This window comes from Tyto alba, unplaced genomic scaffold (genome assembly GCF_018691265.1).
Source record: "Tyto alba isolate M040663 unplaced genomic scaffold, T.alba_DEE_v4.0 Super-Scaffold_26, whole genome shotgun sequence".
Classification (NCBI taxonomy): domain Eukaryota; kingdom Metazoa; phylum Chordata; class Aves; order Strigiformes; family Tytonidae; genus Tyto; species Tyto alba.
Window position 1 is genome coordinate 7,856,105 of NW_024881300.1, and position 15,178 is coordinate 7,871,282.

Genomic DNA, 15,178 nt, shown 5'->3' on the forward strand with positions numbered 1-15,178 from the left:
GAATTAAGTTAGTTTGTTCACTTCAACAATTTTTGGTAGCCTGATTATGCACATTTCTTCAAATGCAGTAGAGTAAAAAAAGATGCCACTAAATTTACATTACAAGACCTACAATTTCTATCCTGTGCAAATATTTGAAAGTGTATAGCATAGTCCCTTCTTTCCTCCTCCCAATCAACACCCATCCCCCCCCAAGCACCTCAAATTAATGCTTTTCTATGTATGTTCTGGATTTAACATTAATTTATGGGTTTAACTGCATCATAAAAGGCACTAAAATAGCACTGCCTTATGGAAACGGCCAAAGTGTAGTAGAGACATATTAAAACATAGGAGAGAGAAGCGATGTGGGCGGTTATTTTCAATTATTTAAACTGTTATCTCCATCTTTTCAGTTTTTTATTTTATAGATTCTTTACTTCAGTCAGGATGAATGCTATCTACTTTTAACTGATTCAAGTTGTTTCTAATTAAAACTACCAAACACATTCTTTAGTCAGTAAGTAATGTAAGGGACTGTGTCCTATCAAGGTATAAGTGAGCATTTTTGTCTGTTTATAAATTGCAATGTGTGCTTTGTCTTCCTAAAATACACTCAGATGTACTACAATGATTCCTACAGAAATCTGTCTTTTAAGAGGAAAAAAATTCCTACTGAACTTTAATGATAAATCAGAGGCTTGAATTAGTCCTACCAATAAGCAATTGGAATTATAACTCTGCAACTGATCCACTGGCTTTTAAACTCATGCCACATCATTTTGCACTTCCAGCAAAAACATCAAATGCCAATTGGAAAGACCATTTTGAGAAGTACCCTTACTTCCCATTCATTTTTATTTTTTTTTTTTTTTATTTTTCAATCCTACTGTACATAAAAACAGTCTAGCTGAATCACTACATGTGTGGGACTAGCCTTCTATTTCTTCCCTGGAAAGCATCTACATCATCCCTCCTTCCCATCTCTGTAAGCAAGTGCTATGGGAGTCTGCTGCTTCTCTTCTCCCAGGCAATGGGCTGCCAAAGTAAGGCATGTGTTTCACTAACAGAGGAGTGAAAAAAAAAAAAAAAAGTTAAGAGAAACTGCTACTTCAACTGAGCTGAAAGGAAAAGTACTAACAAAAGAACAAGATGAAGCAGGAGAGAGGTTTTGTGCAGGAAAAACAAAGTGGGAAGAGCAGAGATGGGAAATAGCTGCTTTATTTCATAATGACAAGAAGGCTTCAATTCTAGTAATATCTAATTATCTTGAAACACACCAGAAATTCCAACATGTTCTATAAAATACTACCACACGGTTTTTCTGTAGCTCACTTGTAGAAAAGTATTAGTCTGTTGGAACAGTTACATATACAGAGCAACTATGCAGTTTGCAACCTTGTAATTTAAAATACAGATATATATTTTTTAAAGCCTTTAAGTTTCAAGTACAACTGTTAGCATGCACTTCATACATTCTGTAATTACAACTTGAGGTAAATTTCCAAACAGCTAAAACCACAAAGAAGCTAAAGGTATCCATTTCCTATAGTGGGGGATTAGTAATTCCTCAGCCTGCCAATTCCTCTTGCTTAAAAAGCTCTCACTCAAAAAGACCAAACAACAGTTTATAAGGTTTTTTTTAAACAAGAGCTTAACAAGAAGTAAATGTAACTCTCAGTAGTACTTCAGTTTATATCAGCTGAACTTCCCCCCCCAGAACAAGCATATTAGATCAGTTTTGCAAGTATCACCAATGGTGTTACTATTAAACCAGAACAGTGGGATACAGCAGGTCAGCTAATACACCTCTCTGTTGGTCTTCATAAAGCCAGGCTAGCAGGACAGTTCTTCATACATCACTAGTATATTGCTACTATTTTGTTAGTGTAGTAATTATTATCACACAAACAAACAATCTGTGACCTGCCAATAAATGACACCGCATGCTACCTGGGCAGAGGTGAGACTAACGCACTCCCAGCAGGCTTATGAGTGCTTCTGATGTGCTAGGAAAAAAAAAAAACTCACCTGAAGACTCTGATTGGAGCTAAACATTCGCAGCACAGACCTTTGTCATCAAGTAAATGGCTGCGTGTGCAGCGGGTCACCCAGCATGAAGGCAGGCAAGCCTTGTGCAGAGCTCAAAACAAGGTTTTCTAACACAGAAGTGGAGAAAAGCCCTCTACTTTCACACACACAGCGGGTTCTGCCTGGCAAATACTCTTCTTGTTTATAACTTGATAAATTATTTGACTTGAAAGATCAGCTGTATGAAATGTAATTATTAACTCCCATCTCCTTCTGCCAAGAGTTGATTTAAACTTTCAAACATCTGCCCCAAACAAACCAACACCAGTCCCTAAGAAGGGAGACACTACCACAGTCCAAGGCTTACACTGTTCACCATAAAGCCAAGTCAAAAAGCTGTTTAAAGCCTGAGTTCCTACCAGCAGCTGGTGCTGCTTACACACTTGTCCCTGCAAATCAGTAACACACACTCCAGAGTGCACTGTGCTAGCTCCAGAAAGCCACCTCACGTCCATCTGTGCAGCAAGCCTGCCTTTTAGCTGCTAAGTAGGCAGAAGGATCAAGAACAGAATAGAACTCTGAAGACCTCTGCTTCAGTAACAGACATCAGCTCAAACTTAAAGTAATTTTATATTAAAAGTCCAATAACTAGCCACAGTTGCAGTTTGTTAATACTTTTCCAGCTCCAGCATTGGAACATTTTCAAATTAAATCTGAAGTGCCAGTGTGCCACCTGGAAAGTCAATGCAGATTCCTAAAGCTTTCCAACGTTTTCTAACATTCACAGTTTTGGATGGATTTTTTTTTTTGAGGAGGGAATTTTACACAGCATTTTTGAACATTCAAAGAATATGCAAGTGAGCCACAAGTCACTTCGGTTGCATCTCCTATATCAGAAGTATTAAAAACTTCTTATGAAAAGATTTGAAGTTAGCACTTACTATTAAAACCACAAGGTTTTAAGTTTGCATGTTAAATTTATATTCTTCAAGCAAAATGGACAGTGACCCCAACTTACCTGTCTAGCACATGTTCAGAACCAGCTTATCACCCATTTTCTACTTGTTACTGCACTCTGGTGACACTGTGCTACAATATTAATACAAGTTTAGATGCACTGCTAGCACATCCAGAGAAAAGTCAAATCCCAGAAGTAGTTCTCCCTCTCACTTCCAAATGCTGAAAAATGACTAGAGGGGGTGCATTTTGAAGGAGGAGGAAGAGGAACAATCACACATACTGTGCCAAGGTACAAGGAACATTTCGGACAACTTTTTACTTTGGTGATTTGTTATCTTTGCAGAAAGGGTGTGCACAGTGAACTATGTTCAGATTAAACAGCGCAGTATTCATTTTGGGACTCATGATGCAACAAAGGTATGTATTAGCAACTATTTGCTCATATTCTGGTTTGTTCTCTCATGCTCAGATACTCCCACTTGCAAGGCAGGATGCATGGGTACCAGAAAACCCATGGGCCAGGAGCAGTAGCACTCAACCTAAAAAATATTTTGGAGTCACCAGCTTCCTTTCGCTCTGCTTATCACTCTGGGCTAGAAAGCTACAAACAGTAACTGTCAAAAAAGGACAATGCCTAGGCAGATCACAGGAATATGTTTCCTGAGATCACCTCTGTTAACCCAGTGATAGAAATGAGCACTCAAGAGCTTCAATGTCAGGAACTGGAAGAAAAGCTTCCTCCTCCAGTGTAGGTGGCCAGTCTCGTTCTCCAAAGTATCTGGAGAAGCCAGTCTCTGCCTAACTCTCGGATTCTTCTTTCCCCTGAAGCTTCAGCAAGTACATCTGTCAGAAAACTACCAATATAAGCCTAAAAATATTTCACTGAAATACTTTCCATGAGTCCAAAGTCTTAAAATTCAGACACCAACGTATGCTGACAGATGACTTATAAAAGATTTCATGCAACCACCTGAATTACTGGGTTCTGCTTGGACATAAGGACAAAAGAATCAGCACATGTTAAAAAAAAAAAAGGATTTCTAATGGCTCGAGAGTTAAATCCTCACAATTGACCCAAGCCTAATAGCACGTAGGCGAATGCCACAATGCACTCTAGGATGGGAGATCCCTGGCATGGCAAACCTCCTCAAACCATCCACACGTGCATTAACACATTTGTGCAGTCTTCTGACAAAAGTAGCGAACGGAGAGTGAGGGGCTGTGCAGAGCTCTCAGAAACCCACTCAAGATTCATCCAACCCACTTACTGAAACCACTCTCTCAAAATAATTCCAATAATGATTTGAAGATTAAGCAAATGTATCTAGCGTACCAAAAAACTGAGTAGAAGATGCAGCAGTGGAGACCAGCTATCAGGGAAGCATAAGAGGGTCGCTGTGAGCTCTACGAACTGCTGAATCAATTGTAACTGGAAAGAGCACGCTTCAGCATGCCTGAAGCAGGTACGCTTCAGAGGAGCAAAGGCTGAAGTGAACTATTCCAGCATATAATGTTCAGTGACTTAATGCCTACAGGCAAATACCACATTATACAAGAAATGAGAGAGAAAGTTTGTTATTACATAGTTATCCTCTTTCTTTGCTCTAAGGTGCTGTTATGCCAGGAGCTGACACTGGTACCTACTCACTGCCATTGAAACATTATCTGTTCCAACCTGCACATGCCCTGTTGCACTTGGCCAAGTTGTAACAAGAGCAGCTCCAGAAGATCACTATTTAATTCAAATTTAGATAGATTTTAGCTAAGAAAACTGTTGCAGCTGATGTATAATGTAATTACAAAACAGCAACAAGAGCAAGACAGTACTGTCCTTTCTGCCTAATCTCAAAAACTATCCTGTAAGAGGAAATCCAAAAGCTCGATAAGGCAAACTTCTCTTCCACCTATTGGAAGCCAAGGTACATGTAAAGAAGCTGCTTACCTCAAATAACAAACTACTTCTTCAAGGCAAAAATCAACATGAAAATTTTCTCCTGTGAGTACCTGCCAAGTATGACTACTACAAGGAAAAATCCCCATGGATGAATGACAGTAAGACACTGAATCTAAAACACAACCCGAAGGCTAAGTAAACAGAAGATCCTCAAGCACGTGAATTGAATCACCCAAATGAAGAAAAGTATGACATAACAAAGCAAAAATTAAATAAAATAAACTATCAGGACCTCATTTTTTTCAGCCTGGTTCAGTACTGATCCAAGACTATGTGATTTGCAATCATGATCATTTTTCAGATCAAGATAGTTCCTTCACTGCACTATACTTAATCCAGCACTTTAACTGTCAGTTGTGGAAAGCTTGCTGACCAGGAGTACCTCTGAATGCATAAGAGATAAAGTCACTGTGAAAGAATAAAATTGCACATCATTTTCAAAAATTATACACATACTTATTTTGGATTAAAGCCAAAATCTCACTGAGGGAGAAGGGGGAGGAATGTCAATTAATGTAAAGGAGCATGCTTTTTGTAATAATCCCCTTGAAATGAAACAAACAAAACAAGCCAAAACCAGAACAAAAAAAAAATTTGCTTTTTGTAATACATAAGAAAACATCAGCTGTTCCTAAAGTAAGAGAGGAAGTGAACAGCTTTAAAATTAACACAGACAAAATGTTAAGAAAGAAGAAAGTTATGTTAACACACTTCCTCAGTCTAGATCAATCACAACATCAAGAGGTCTGGCAAGGTCAACGAGTTTGATTAAGGACTCACTATCTTCAGACTACACACTGACATATAACAGTAAGATCAAAACCTCAGTCATCAGATTACAGCAAGATATTCCTGCATGTTGTATTTTAGTGGTATTCTTACTCTAATTACAGTATGACATTATAGGAAGGGCTTATCTATGCTTGACATTTGTGACAGTTTAATGCAAGTTCTCTCAGATTTTACTGGGCCCATAAACAAAGTAATTGTAAGAAAGCATGTGACACTTTAAATGTGTGTACTTAAATCTATCTGGAAGTAAATCTACACTGAATGAAGACTATGAGCCAATGTTCCTACTCACCTACACATCTCTTCCTCTACTACCCTCATGCCTCTGATTTAAAAGTTTCTAGAGGACTTTAGTGCTTGCACTTGCCCACTGTTATATCCCATTACTGGTAGAATCATGACACTATTTCCTCCATGCTAACAACATCTTTGATAGAGTGTTGGCTATTTCCCCCCTCATAAATCATGCTGACAAGATGGAAGAGTAGAGATGCGCAGACGCTTACTTCGATGCTAAGCCTCTGCTATTTTTTCCAATAAAAATCCTGTAAAATGCAATACAAAAAAAAAAAATGCAAGATATATGCAATACAGTATAGTGATGGAGAATTCAACCCCATGAAGCCTTCTCAAGCAATTGCAGCAAGACTGTACCTCTTTAGCTGCACATTACTTTTGAATAATTCAGATGTAGTTCTCATGCCATGGAGACATTACAAGACTGTCAAAGAGACTGATCTAGAATGAGGGCTGCCAAATAATCTTAATTGTCACCACGGGAGGAAGAAAATTAAACTGATGCTTACCAGTGTAACACATCCTCAGACCCAGTCATGCAGCCAGTCCATCCTCACACTGAGCTGATGTGCTAGAACTGCCCTGGAGCAGCTGCCTCCTCCCTGCCACCTACCCTCAGCGCTTCACGGCCTGAGGAGGCCGTGGGACGAAATCAGCTCATGGGTTGTGCTGCTCAGTTTCACAGTAATTTTGTGACACAGCTTTAAGGGTCAGATAGATAACTATCAGGGACAGCTAGTACCAGAAGACCTATACTGAATGCAGCAACACTAATACATTAATTGCATGATTATGATACAACACATGAGTATCACTAATACAAAGTTACTGAAAAGATTTAAACAAGCTCTAGAGATCTGTAGGAGAGGCTTTTGTACAAACTTAGAAACAAGAGCTTCGCTGCCTCAATCCATGTCTATCTCTTGCTGTGACATCATTAATTCACAGTATTCCTGGAAAAAATTCCTGCTGTGTTATCTATTGTAGGTTAAAGTCACAAAATTATTAAAGTTCAAATTGTTCCTTCTGTAAAGCTATTTACAGCCTAAGAAAAATATCTAAAGCCTGCATCCAGTTCACTAGTTTTCCTCTTTTTCTTGCTTATAGGAATATTTCATTGCCATAGCAATATATACAGGAATATATCACTGCTAGCACACACACCTCTCAACACAACGCCTGGCTCTGGGCCGCATTCTGCTACAGCTGCCAGTTGCAACATCCATCAAAGGGCACAGGGACCACTGTCACATGCAACATGAACAAAAAACTTGGAAGCACATGCATTATTTTGGAGCACATACCTCATATTCAGAGATGTATTTTGAATGACCAAATTGTGAGGTCAACAAAAAGAAATATGAAGTATTATATTATTGCCTATTTCGACAGCAAGGTTACAATGACAACTTCTCAAAAACACATTTCAACTTTTGCAAACTCCCAAAGCAAAAACCAAACCTCATACTTCAACTTTAAATAAGTGAGTATAAGCTGCCCACAAACAAAGTGTAACAGTAAAATGGTTTAAAAACAAACTGAAGGACAGAAAAACCCAACAGTATGCTTTCATGATATGGGTCCCCATCTGCTTTCTAAGACCAACGATACAGTCTCAGGCTTCCTAACGCTGCCCTTATATTAACAGTTTGACAATTAAAAAATAAGAGCTACAACCCAACACAGTTTAATATAATACCAATAAAGATTCAGGATGAGATCCTCTTTTTTCAACTGCATACTGCTACAAAAAGCATGTATCAGCTCTTGGGAATCAGCAAGCACACAAGAGGGAATGACATACTCTTCCTATTACTTAATATAGACATCCCTATCTACCAAAAAAAGTCTGCCAAACTTCTGTTCCTTATATAGTCACTCCAAGGTAAATAGGTGCCCAAGTCCCAAACAGAAAATAAGAATCGGGAGGAAAAAAAAACAGTTTACAATAATACATTCACATGCTGTTTCCTTGCACACATAGAAACCAGCCGGCCTCTGAAGTCCTCCTTAAGTTGTTTAAACAAAACATGCCGAAATGTTGGCACCATTCCAAAATTCTGCAAGATCAAACAATACTGTTATATAATTTTTACAGTATTGTTTCCTAAAGGTTTCCTTGAAATACATTTAGTCCAACATCTCCATCCCTTAGTAAACATGTTTCTCTCTCCCAACCCCTCCAAAAGAGGTAATTTCTTACTAGAGGAGGCTGTGGGGAAATATCCGATTTCACTTCCATAAAACCCAGATGACCGCCTTCAGGAGCTGCACAAGCTGTCACAAGGGTACTGCCAGAACTGTGCTGTGGCATGACTCAGGACAAGACGGAGAGCAACGGTGGATCTTATCAGACAGATACAAGGAAAGGATTTGCACCCAAGTCACATCCTTTCACTTCTATCTTACAGCTTATATATGCAGCTACGGTGAGGAGAGTACTGTTCTAAGAGGCTTTTTCAGGGAGCAAGCAGATTTGTGTCTGTGAATTTTTCCTGAATAATTCATTTTTATTCATGATGTACACAGCGAATTCAACTGCAACCTGCATTTTAACATATATGCCTTCACTAGTCCAAAACGCATGCAACTGCTCTAACAGAAGATACATTTAGAAGTCGTGCATGCACCTCATCGTTTCACCAGAAGTCAGAATTCTGTGCACAAAAGTGCTTGTTTTACTTACATGAAGCATTTGTATGTATCGAGTAATGCAATGGCCAATCAAGCACCACCAATACATTTGATTTAAGCACTTAGTAGTACATGATGTAAACCAACACAATTGATTAGGATTTCATCAGATTTTCCTAAACTAGGCATTCAGTCTGGCTACATGTCTTGCTACAGGTGCACATACTCGATGATCTTAAAGGTCTTTTCCAACCTAAATAATTTTATACTTGATGTGCTCACTCTACACCCAGCTTTTTCTGTTTATGCTCCAACCCACGTGGAGATCATGCTACTGTGGCTGACACCATGCAAGGGCCTGAGCAAGTAAGAGCTAAAGAGACACAGGGTAAGTTATCTCAGGCAGACAACTGCATTACTGCAGCTACACATCCTCTGGTCAACTCGAAGCCTGTGGAGAATGAGCTTGCGCTGATCTTAATGCACTTAGCTTCTTTTTAAAAAGAGATTAAAGAGACCCAAGAAGACGACAAACTTCACATGGAAAAAAATGGTAATAGAATTTCTGTAGCAAAGACGCATGGCTTTAAGCTATTTTCTTCCTAAAGTAGTTACAATTTTATTTCATGGTATCCTCTGTAATCCTGGACAGCATGCTGGGAACCCTTATACCAAATAAACTGAAGCCTGCTCAATTCTGTGCCAACCAATTCTGCAGCCTGTGAGCGTGCGTGCCCATGTGTACACCTCTCCTCTGGGGGCACAGGATTCTCTACCTTTCATGGCAAAATTTCCATCAGTACTTCAAAACAGTGTGCATTTAATATTTCAAATGCACTCTTTTCTATTTCACCCAGATTCCTCCTCGGGAGGACATATTGACAGATTTTCCTCCTTAAACTCACACATTAATCGGGTTCTTGCCTTTTGCTGCAGATTCTTGTGAAAACTAACCAGCTACCTATAGCATTCCAAAATCCCTATCTCCTGCCTGGGAACTGCGTATGAACTGGACTCTTTCCTTTGGCACAAGAATCACAGAAACCTACAAGAAGACAGGCCAAACTTACATACAAGTCTTTATTTTCAAGTTTTGTTACGCTTAAGACTTCTGGCTTAAGCAGTTCTTCTTGTGCCACCTTTTAGTTAGGCTCAATCTAAAAGCAGTGAAAGCTGTAAACCAGCCATTTCAGTATCCCAAATACTTTTTCTTCCTTTTTAATTGTGACACTTAGGACACACACATGCACACACACACAGAATCACCCCCAAACCCCCAACCCACACATTCTTTTACATCCTTGAGTTTTGCTACTAAGTACCCTGTCAAGGCAAATCCAACTAAACACGTAACATACCTTTAAAGAGTTAAGTCAACAGTAACATCATACACATGCTGTAAAACTTTTCATTCAGTTTCTGTGTTATCTGCTCTTTTAGCACTACTGTCTGTTGAAAAAATCCCCAGAGGATGTAAGATATGCAAGCTGAATCCAACTGGTGCAAAGCAACTTGCAGGCAGCACTAGACAATTGATTTACAGTGATATTTCACAAGTCACCAAGTTAAGAGTACCAGAGCAATGCAGAGTACCTGTAATGCAGACATCTACATTATTACTAGAACTGCAAGTCTGAAAACTTAGACTAAAGTAAAATATTTAAGATAGGCCAGAATGCAATGAATACAATAGCATCATTAACTCTGTGGGAGTAAAAACTAGCCACGTGTTGAATGTTAGTGTTTCAGCATTAGTAAATGTTAGCAAATATTGTGCATACTTTGTAAGATATTTTAAATTAAAAACAATACTGCTGTGAATTATTTTTTAATTAGTTATCTCTTTGTATTTATAAACAGCACGAACTAAGACATTATGTCTCTCAATAAAAAACCCGAAAAGAAAAACCTCAAGAGATTTGACTGAACAGATTGTTTAGCTTTTAACCAAAACCTCTACTATTTCAACATGTTTACCTGACCTAAAATCTTTAGACACCTAGTTACAGCTGTTAAGTGTTTACGTAAACTGTCCAACTAGCTAAAAATTATTGGGACTGTTTTTCCACACAGCTGATCAATATAATTGAGTATTCAGAGCTGGTTTTGCACAGCTGTACACACAAGTGACATCCTTGCACTGGAAACACGAATGCCGCATGTCAGCTTTCAAATGTGTTTGCCAGCAAGTCAGGCCTAACCTTTCTGAAAATGGGACTGTTCCGCAACACTGCCATATTCAGAAGACTCAAAATTTTAAGTGATTAACTGAACAAAATTACAGGATGGTATATAGGGAAAAGTGTTGAGAGCCTTCACTGTTTTTTCACAATTTGCATTGAAACAATCAGGGAAGAAAATGGTATCTGTTAACACACAAGTAATGCTGTAATAGGGCTGCAGGTGTCTTTTTTTCCCCAATAACTGTTATAACCAGCCAACACAAAATGGAAAATCATGTTGGAAATAATTAATTTAAAATATTTCCCTTAGCAACAACCTCATTTGCTAGGTTACAAACCTCTCCGTCCATCATTACTGTCCAGTGTCTCAAGACAGATGCCTTACAACAGACAGTTATTAAAAAGAAACTTGTATGCGAGAGCGATGGCAGCACCTCAGTGCACACCACAAGCAGCTACAGGGGAGGCTTCACACAGCCTTGCCAGCAGCCAGACAGTCACACTGCAATCTTCACAAGATCTAAGCATTTTCTATGCTTTCCTAAGAGGCTTCAGCTCCTTTTATAAATCGTTTTCACAATTTTTCATTTGAGATTTGTTAGCCAACTGCCTCTAAATACCTTCAGAATAAACAGCTTTCTAGAAGCAAACACCACTACTTCCATAATTTAGGAAAAGCAATGTAGGGGTGTATCTTGAGACACTCTAACTTACCCTACTTTGAACAAAGGAAATAGCTAAAAAAGAGCCTCAGCCTCATGTAAATATATGCTGCAAACTAGATAGTCAAGCCAAATGCAGACCAACATATTTGAGTACTTTTTGATACTACTAAAAAAAAACCCTCCACAACATGCTTCAACTTGGAGTTTGAAACCGATTCAAGTGAAATACTACTCTAGCAACAGACACCACCTTGAACACTTTGGTACAGTTGTTGTTATTATTACTATTATTATTACTATTAATCCCTTACTGAAGCTCACCCTTTCCTCCCCCCCCCTATCTTCAATAAAGGGAAAACATATATGGATTTACAAGACAGAGAGATGAGAAAGGCTCTTCTAAAAATTTTCCTCAACCTTCAAGTAAATAAGTGACAAGCTAGAAGATAAACAGAGTCCAAAAACTAACTTACAAAAAATTAAGTGTCTGGTATGCTTTGCACACATTACTTTTAAGTTATGTGAAGAACTTTACAGAAGGTTCCGATGTATAGGAACTACAGAACTTAAAATAGCACACTTCTGCAGTGTCATTTTATGAAATTATAACCCCAGCAGTAAAGGTAATACAGGAGCTGGCAAGAAAATAGGGAGCCAGAGGTGGTAAGAGTTTATCTTCCAAAGTGACCAGCAAATTTTAATAGTCATTTTGACAAACCTTACAACATAGCAATTTCAGAAGTCAAAGAGGTCAAATGTTTTCTTTCCAGTGGGAGGGGGGACTGAAGGACCCTTAGGTACAAGTTGGGCACACAAAAACTGACGCACCCAAATCATTACTGATTTCTAAAATGAGCTCTTCCTGGCCTTTGACTGTCACCATACACCTCCCCCATCTGAACCCTGGAATCAAGCCAGAGTTGTTTGTAAAGGAGAAGGACTGGAAAGGGTATTACACCTGCATACACCATACCAGAAATCCGTACTTAACAAGTCAAATACACGTCAACGTGCTCTTGCCATGAGGAGGAGGGGTATGCTATGAGTCAAGGCAAAGGTTGTATTTTGAAAACCATGAACTTTAAAAAAAAAAAAAAAAAAAGGCACAGAAGTTACCAAGTGGCTTTTATCCAGGACATCACCCATATCAAGCGCCATCCCCGTGTTTAAAAAAAGGGGGGAGGGAGGGCTCAAACCAGTTTTCAGGTAAACAGAAGATACATGTTTGCCTGCCCTCGATCTCTGTGGGCTCGTGTAATGCCAACCGATAAGACTTAAGCTAACACAAAAACACCACGGACAAAACACTCAGATCAGCACACGCATTCCACAGTCAGAGATCCATGAAAACCAGTAATAATCCCATACTGAGATCCATAACGCTCCATACATGCACACAAGTTTATTTCTGAGAGCAGGTGCCAGGATGCGTGCAGACCTTCTCTGCCAGATCTTAGAAAACACACTCCCCGTGTAATTACCTAGTCTATGTGCTTTAGCAGCAGGTTTTTTTGTTTTTTGTTGTTTTTTTTTTTTTTTTTAAGTTATAGCTCCACAGGCAGCACAAAGCTTTAGAAGCGTGCTTGGCAGTGGCTGCGGAGGGCAGGCGTGCAGGACCTGTACAGCTGATGGGCAGCGCTCTGCCAGCCCGAGCGACAGCCAGGCGAAGCGCCTCACCCAGCCCCACACCGACTGCGTGAGCAGCAGCGGCACCGGGCGCCTCGGGAGCCCCCCGAAGCAAGCCCGGAGCACCCGCAAAGCGAGCGGCGGGGTGCCAGCGGAACACCCGCGTTTGAGCTGCGAGGCGCGTTACCGGCCGCGGGGCGCGCAACGCCCCACGTGCGCCGCGGCGGCGGCAGAAGGGCCGGGAGGAGCCCCCGACCCTGCGGGCAGGCGCGCCCGCGCCGTTAGCGTGGCCCCGGGCACCGGCCACTCGCGTTTATCCCCTCACACACAGGCTCCCTGAGGAGCCGCCGCCCCGGGCGGCCCCGCAGCCCGGCCCGCCGCCGCCGCTCGCCCCGGAGCTGCCCCGCCGCAGGCCGCTCGGCCGGCGGGCACCAGCGCAGGCCGGCTCCCCGCGCCACGCCGGGCACTGACAGCCGCGGCCGCGGCCCGCCGCCCCCTCCCCCCGCCGGCGGTGCCCCGCGGCCCCGGCCCGGCCGTCCTGCGCCACCCGCCGGGGCCGGGGCCTGGGCCGCGCCCCGCCGTCGCGCCTCAGGTGCCGCGGCCCAGCGTCCCCCGCCCCGTTCCTGCGGGCCGGCCCCGGCGTGCGGCCCCGGGGCGGAGAGGACCGCGGCCCCCGCCTCCTCCGGAGGCCGGGCCGGGCCCAGGCCCGGCGCTGCCTGCTGCCCGGCGCCCCCCTCGCCCGCCCGGCTCACCCCACGACTCCCTGGCTGTAGTTCCTCTTCTTCCAGGGGGTGCCGGTGTAGAGCGGCTCGGCCAGGCCGGCCTGGGCCCGAGCGGCCGGCTCGTCCCCCAGGGCGGGGGCCCGGCCCTGCCCGGGGGGCCCCAGCAGGAGGCTGTAGTTGAGCCCGAAGGTGCTGGCCTTGTTGTCGCGCTTCCTCTTGTTACTGGCGGCCGCGGCGGCGGCGGCGGCGGCGGGCGGGCCCCCCCGCGCGGGCCGGGCCCAGGCGGCGGCCCCCGGGGGCGGCGAGGCCTGGTGGCGGCTGCGGTTGTGCTGGTTGTTGGCGCTCTCAAGCGGCAGGAAGTCGGGCTGGGGGTCGGCGCGGGGGGCGCGGTACATGCCGGGCGGGGAGGCCGGGCCGGCCCCGGCGGGGGCGCTCTGCTGCTGCTGGTGCTGCTGCTGTTCCTGCTGCTGTTGCTGCTGCTGCTGCTGGAAGTAGAGGTTGCGGACCCCCTGCGTGGTCTCCCAGATCTGCATCCACAGGCGGTTCGAGGGGCCGAGCTGCTCTGGCTGGAACCAGGCGATCCGGGGATCCATCAAACGGGGACCCACCCCGGCTGCCTCCGCTCCCCGCGCCGCGCCGGCCGCCGACGCCGAGACCCTGTCACCGGGTCCCAGCGCTAATGGCGGCTCCTATGGAAGGGCAGCTCCGCGCCTGCCTGCTCGCTGCCGTCGCTCCACAGCCCCCGCCCCTCCTGGCGAGCGCGGCGAGGCGGGGCCCGGCTGGGCCGCCGGCACACGGGCCGCGCGCATGGAAGGGGGGCGGCGGCCCCGGCCTCGGCCCCCGCGACGCCGAGCACCCCCCAGCCCCCGGGCCGGGCCGGGCCGGGCCGGGCGGCGCTCGGGCGAGAGCAGCGGCTCCGCTCCGGGCCGCGCCGGCCCTCAGCGCGGCCGCGGGCTGCCGGGGGAGGCGCCGGCCCCGCGCTCCGTGGGCGGGGAGGGGCCGCGGCCGGGGCACGAGCGCTCGGCCCGGCTCCCCCAGCACCAGCGGCCGCGGGCCGAGGCCCCGGCGGGAGGCTCGGGGCGGGCCCGGGCCGGCGCGGCGGGGCTGCTGCTGTCAAGGCGGGCGGCGGGCGCCCGTGCGCGGGCGGCAAGGGCGGCGAGCGTACCAGTACCCGTCTGCGGGCGCGTTACCCGTCCCGCACGCCGTCAGCCGCCGCTGCGCTCCCCTAACTCTGTTTGGGGACAGTTAGGGATACTTCTAGGTCTTCCTGCATTTCATTCAGCTCCGAAGGAGAGGAAAAGATAGCCTAGGTGCCATACTTGTGCAGCCAACGCT

At 44.4% G+C, this 15,178-nt stretch overlaps 1 protein-coding gene across 1 annotated transcript in view; it reads right to left on the reverse strand.

Moving 5' to 3' along the window:
- Positions 1–14,688, reverse strand: part of TENT4B (terminal nucleotidyltransferase 4B) — a 44,712-nt gene extending 30,024 nt beyond the window's left edge. Inside the window, exon 1 of the mRNA XM_042797539.1 lies at positions 13,874–14,688. Coding sequence (XP_042653473.1) covers positions 13,874–14,436 — 563 coding nt within the window. The 5' untranslated portion in view covers positions 14,437–14,688. The remainder of the gene's footprint in view (positions 1–13,873) is intronic.
- Positions 14,689–15,178: the final 490 nt, after the last annotated feature.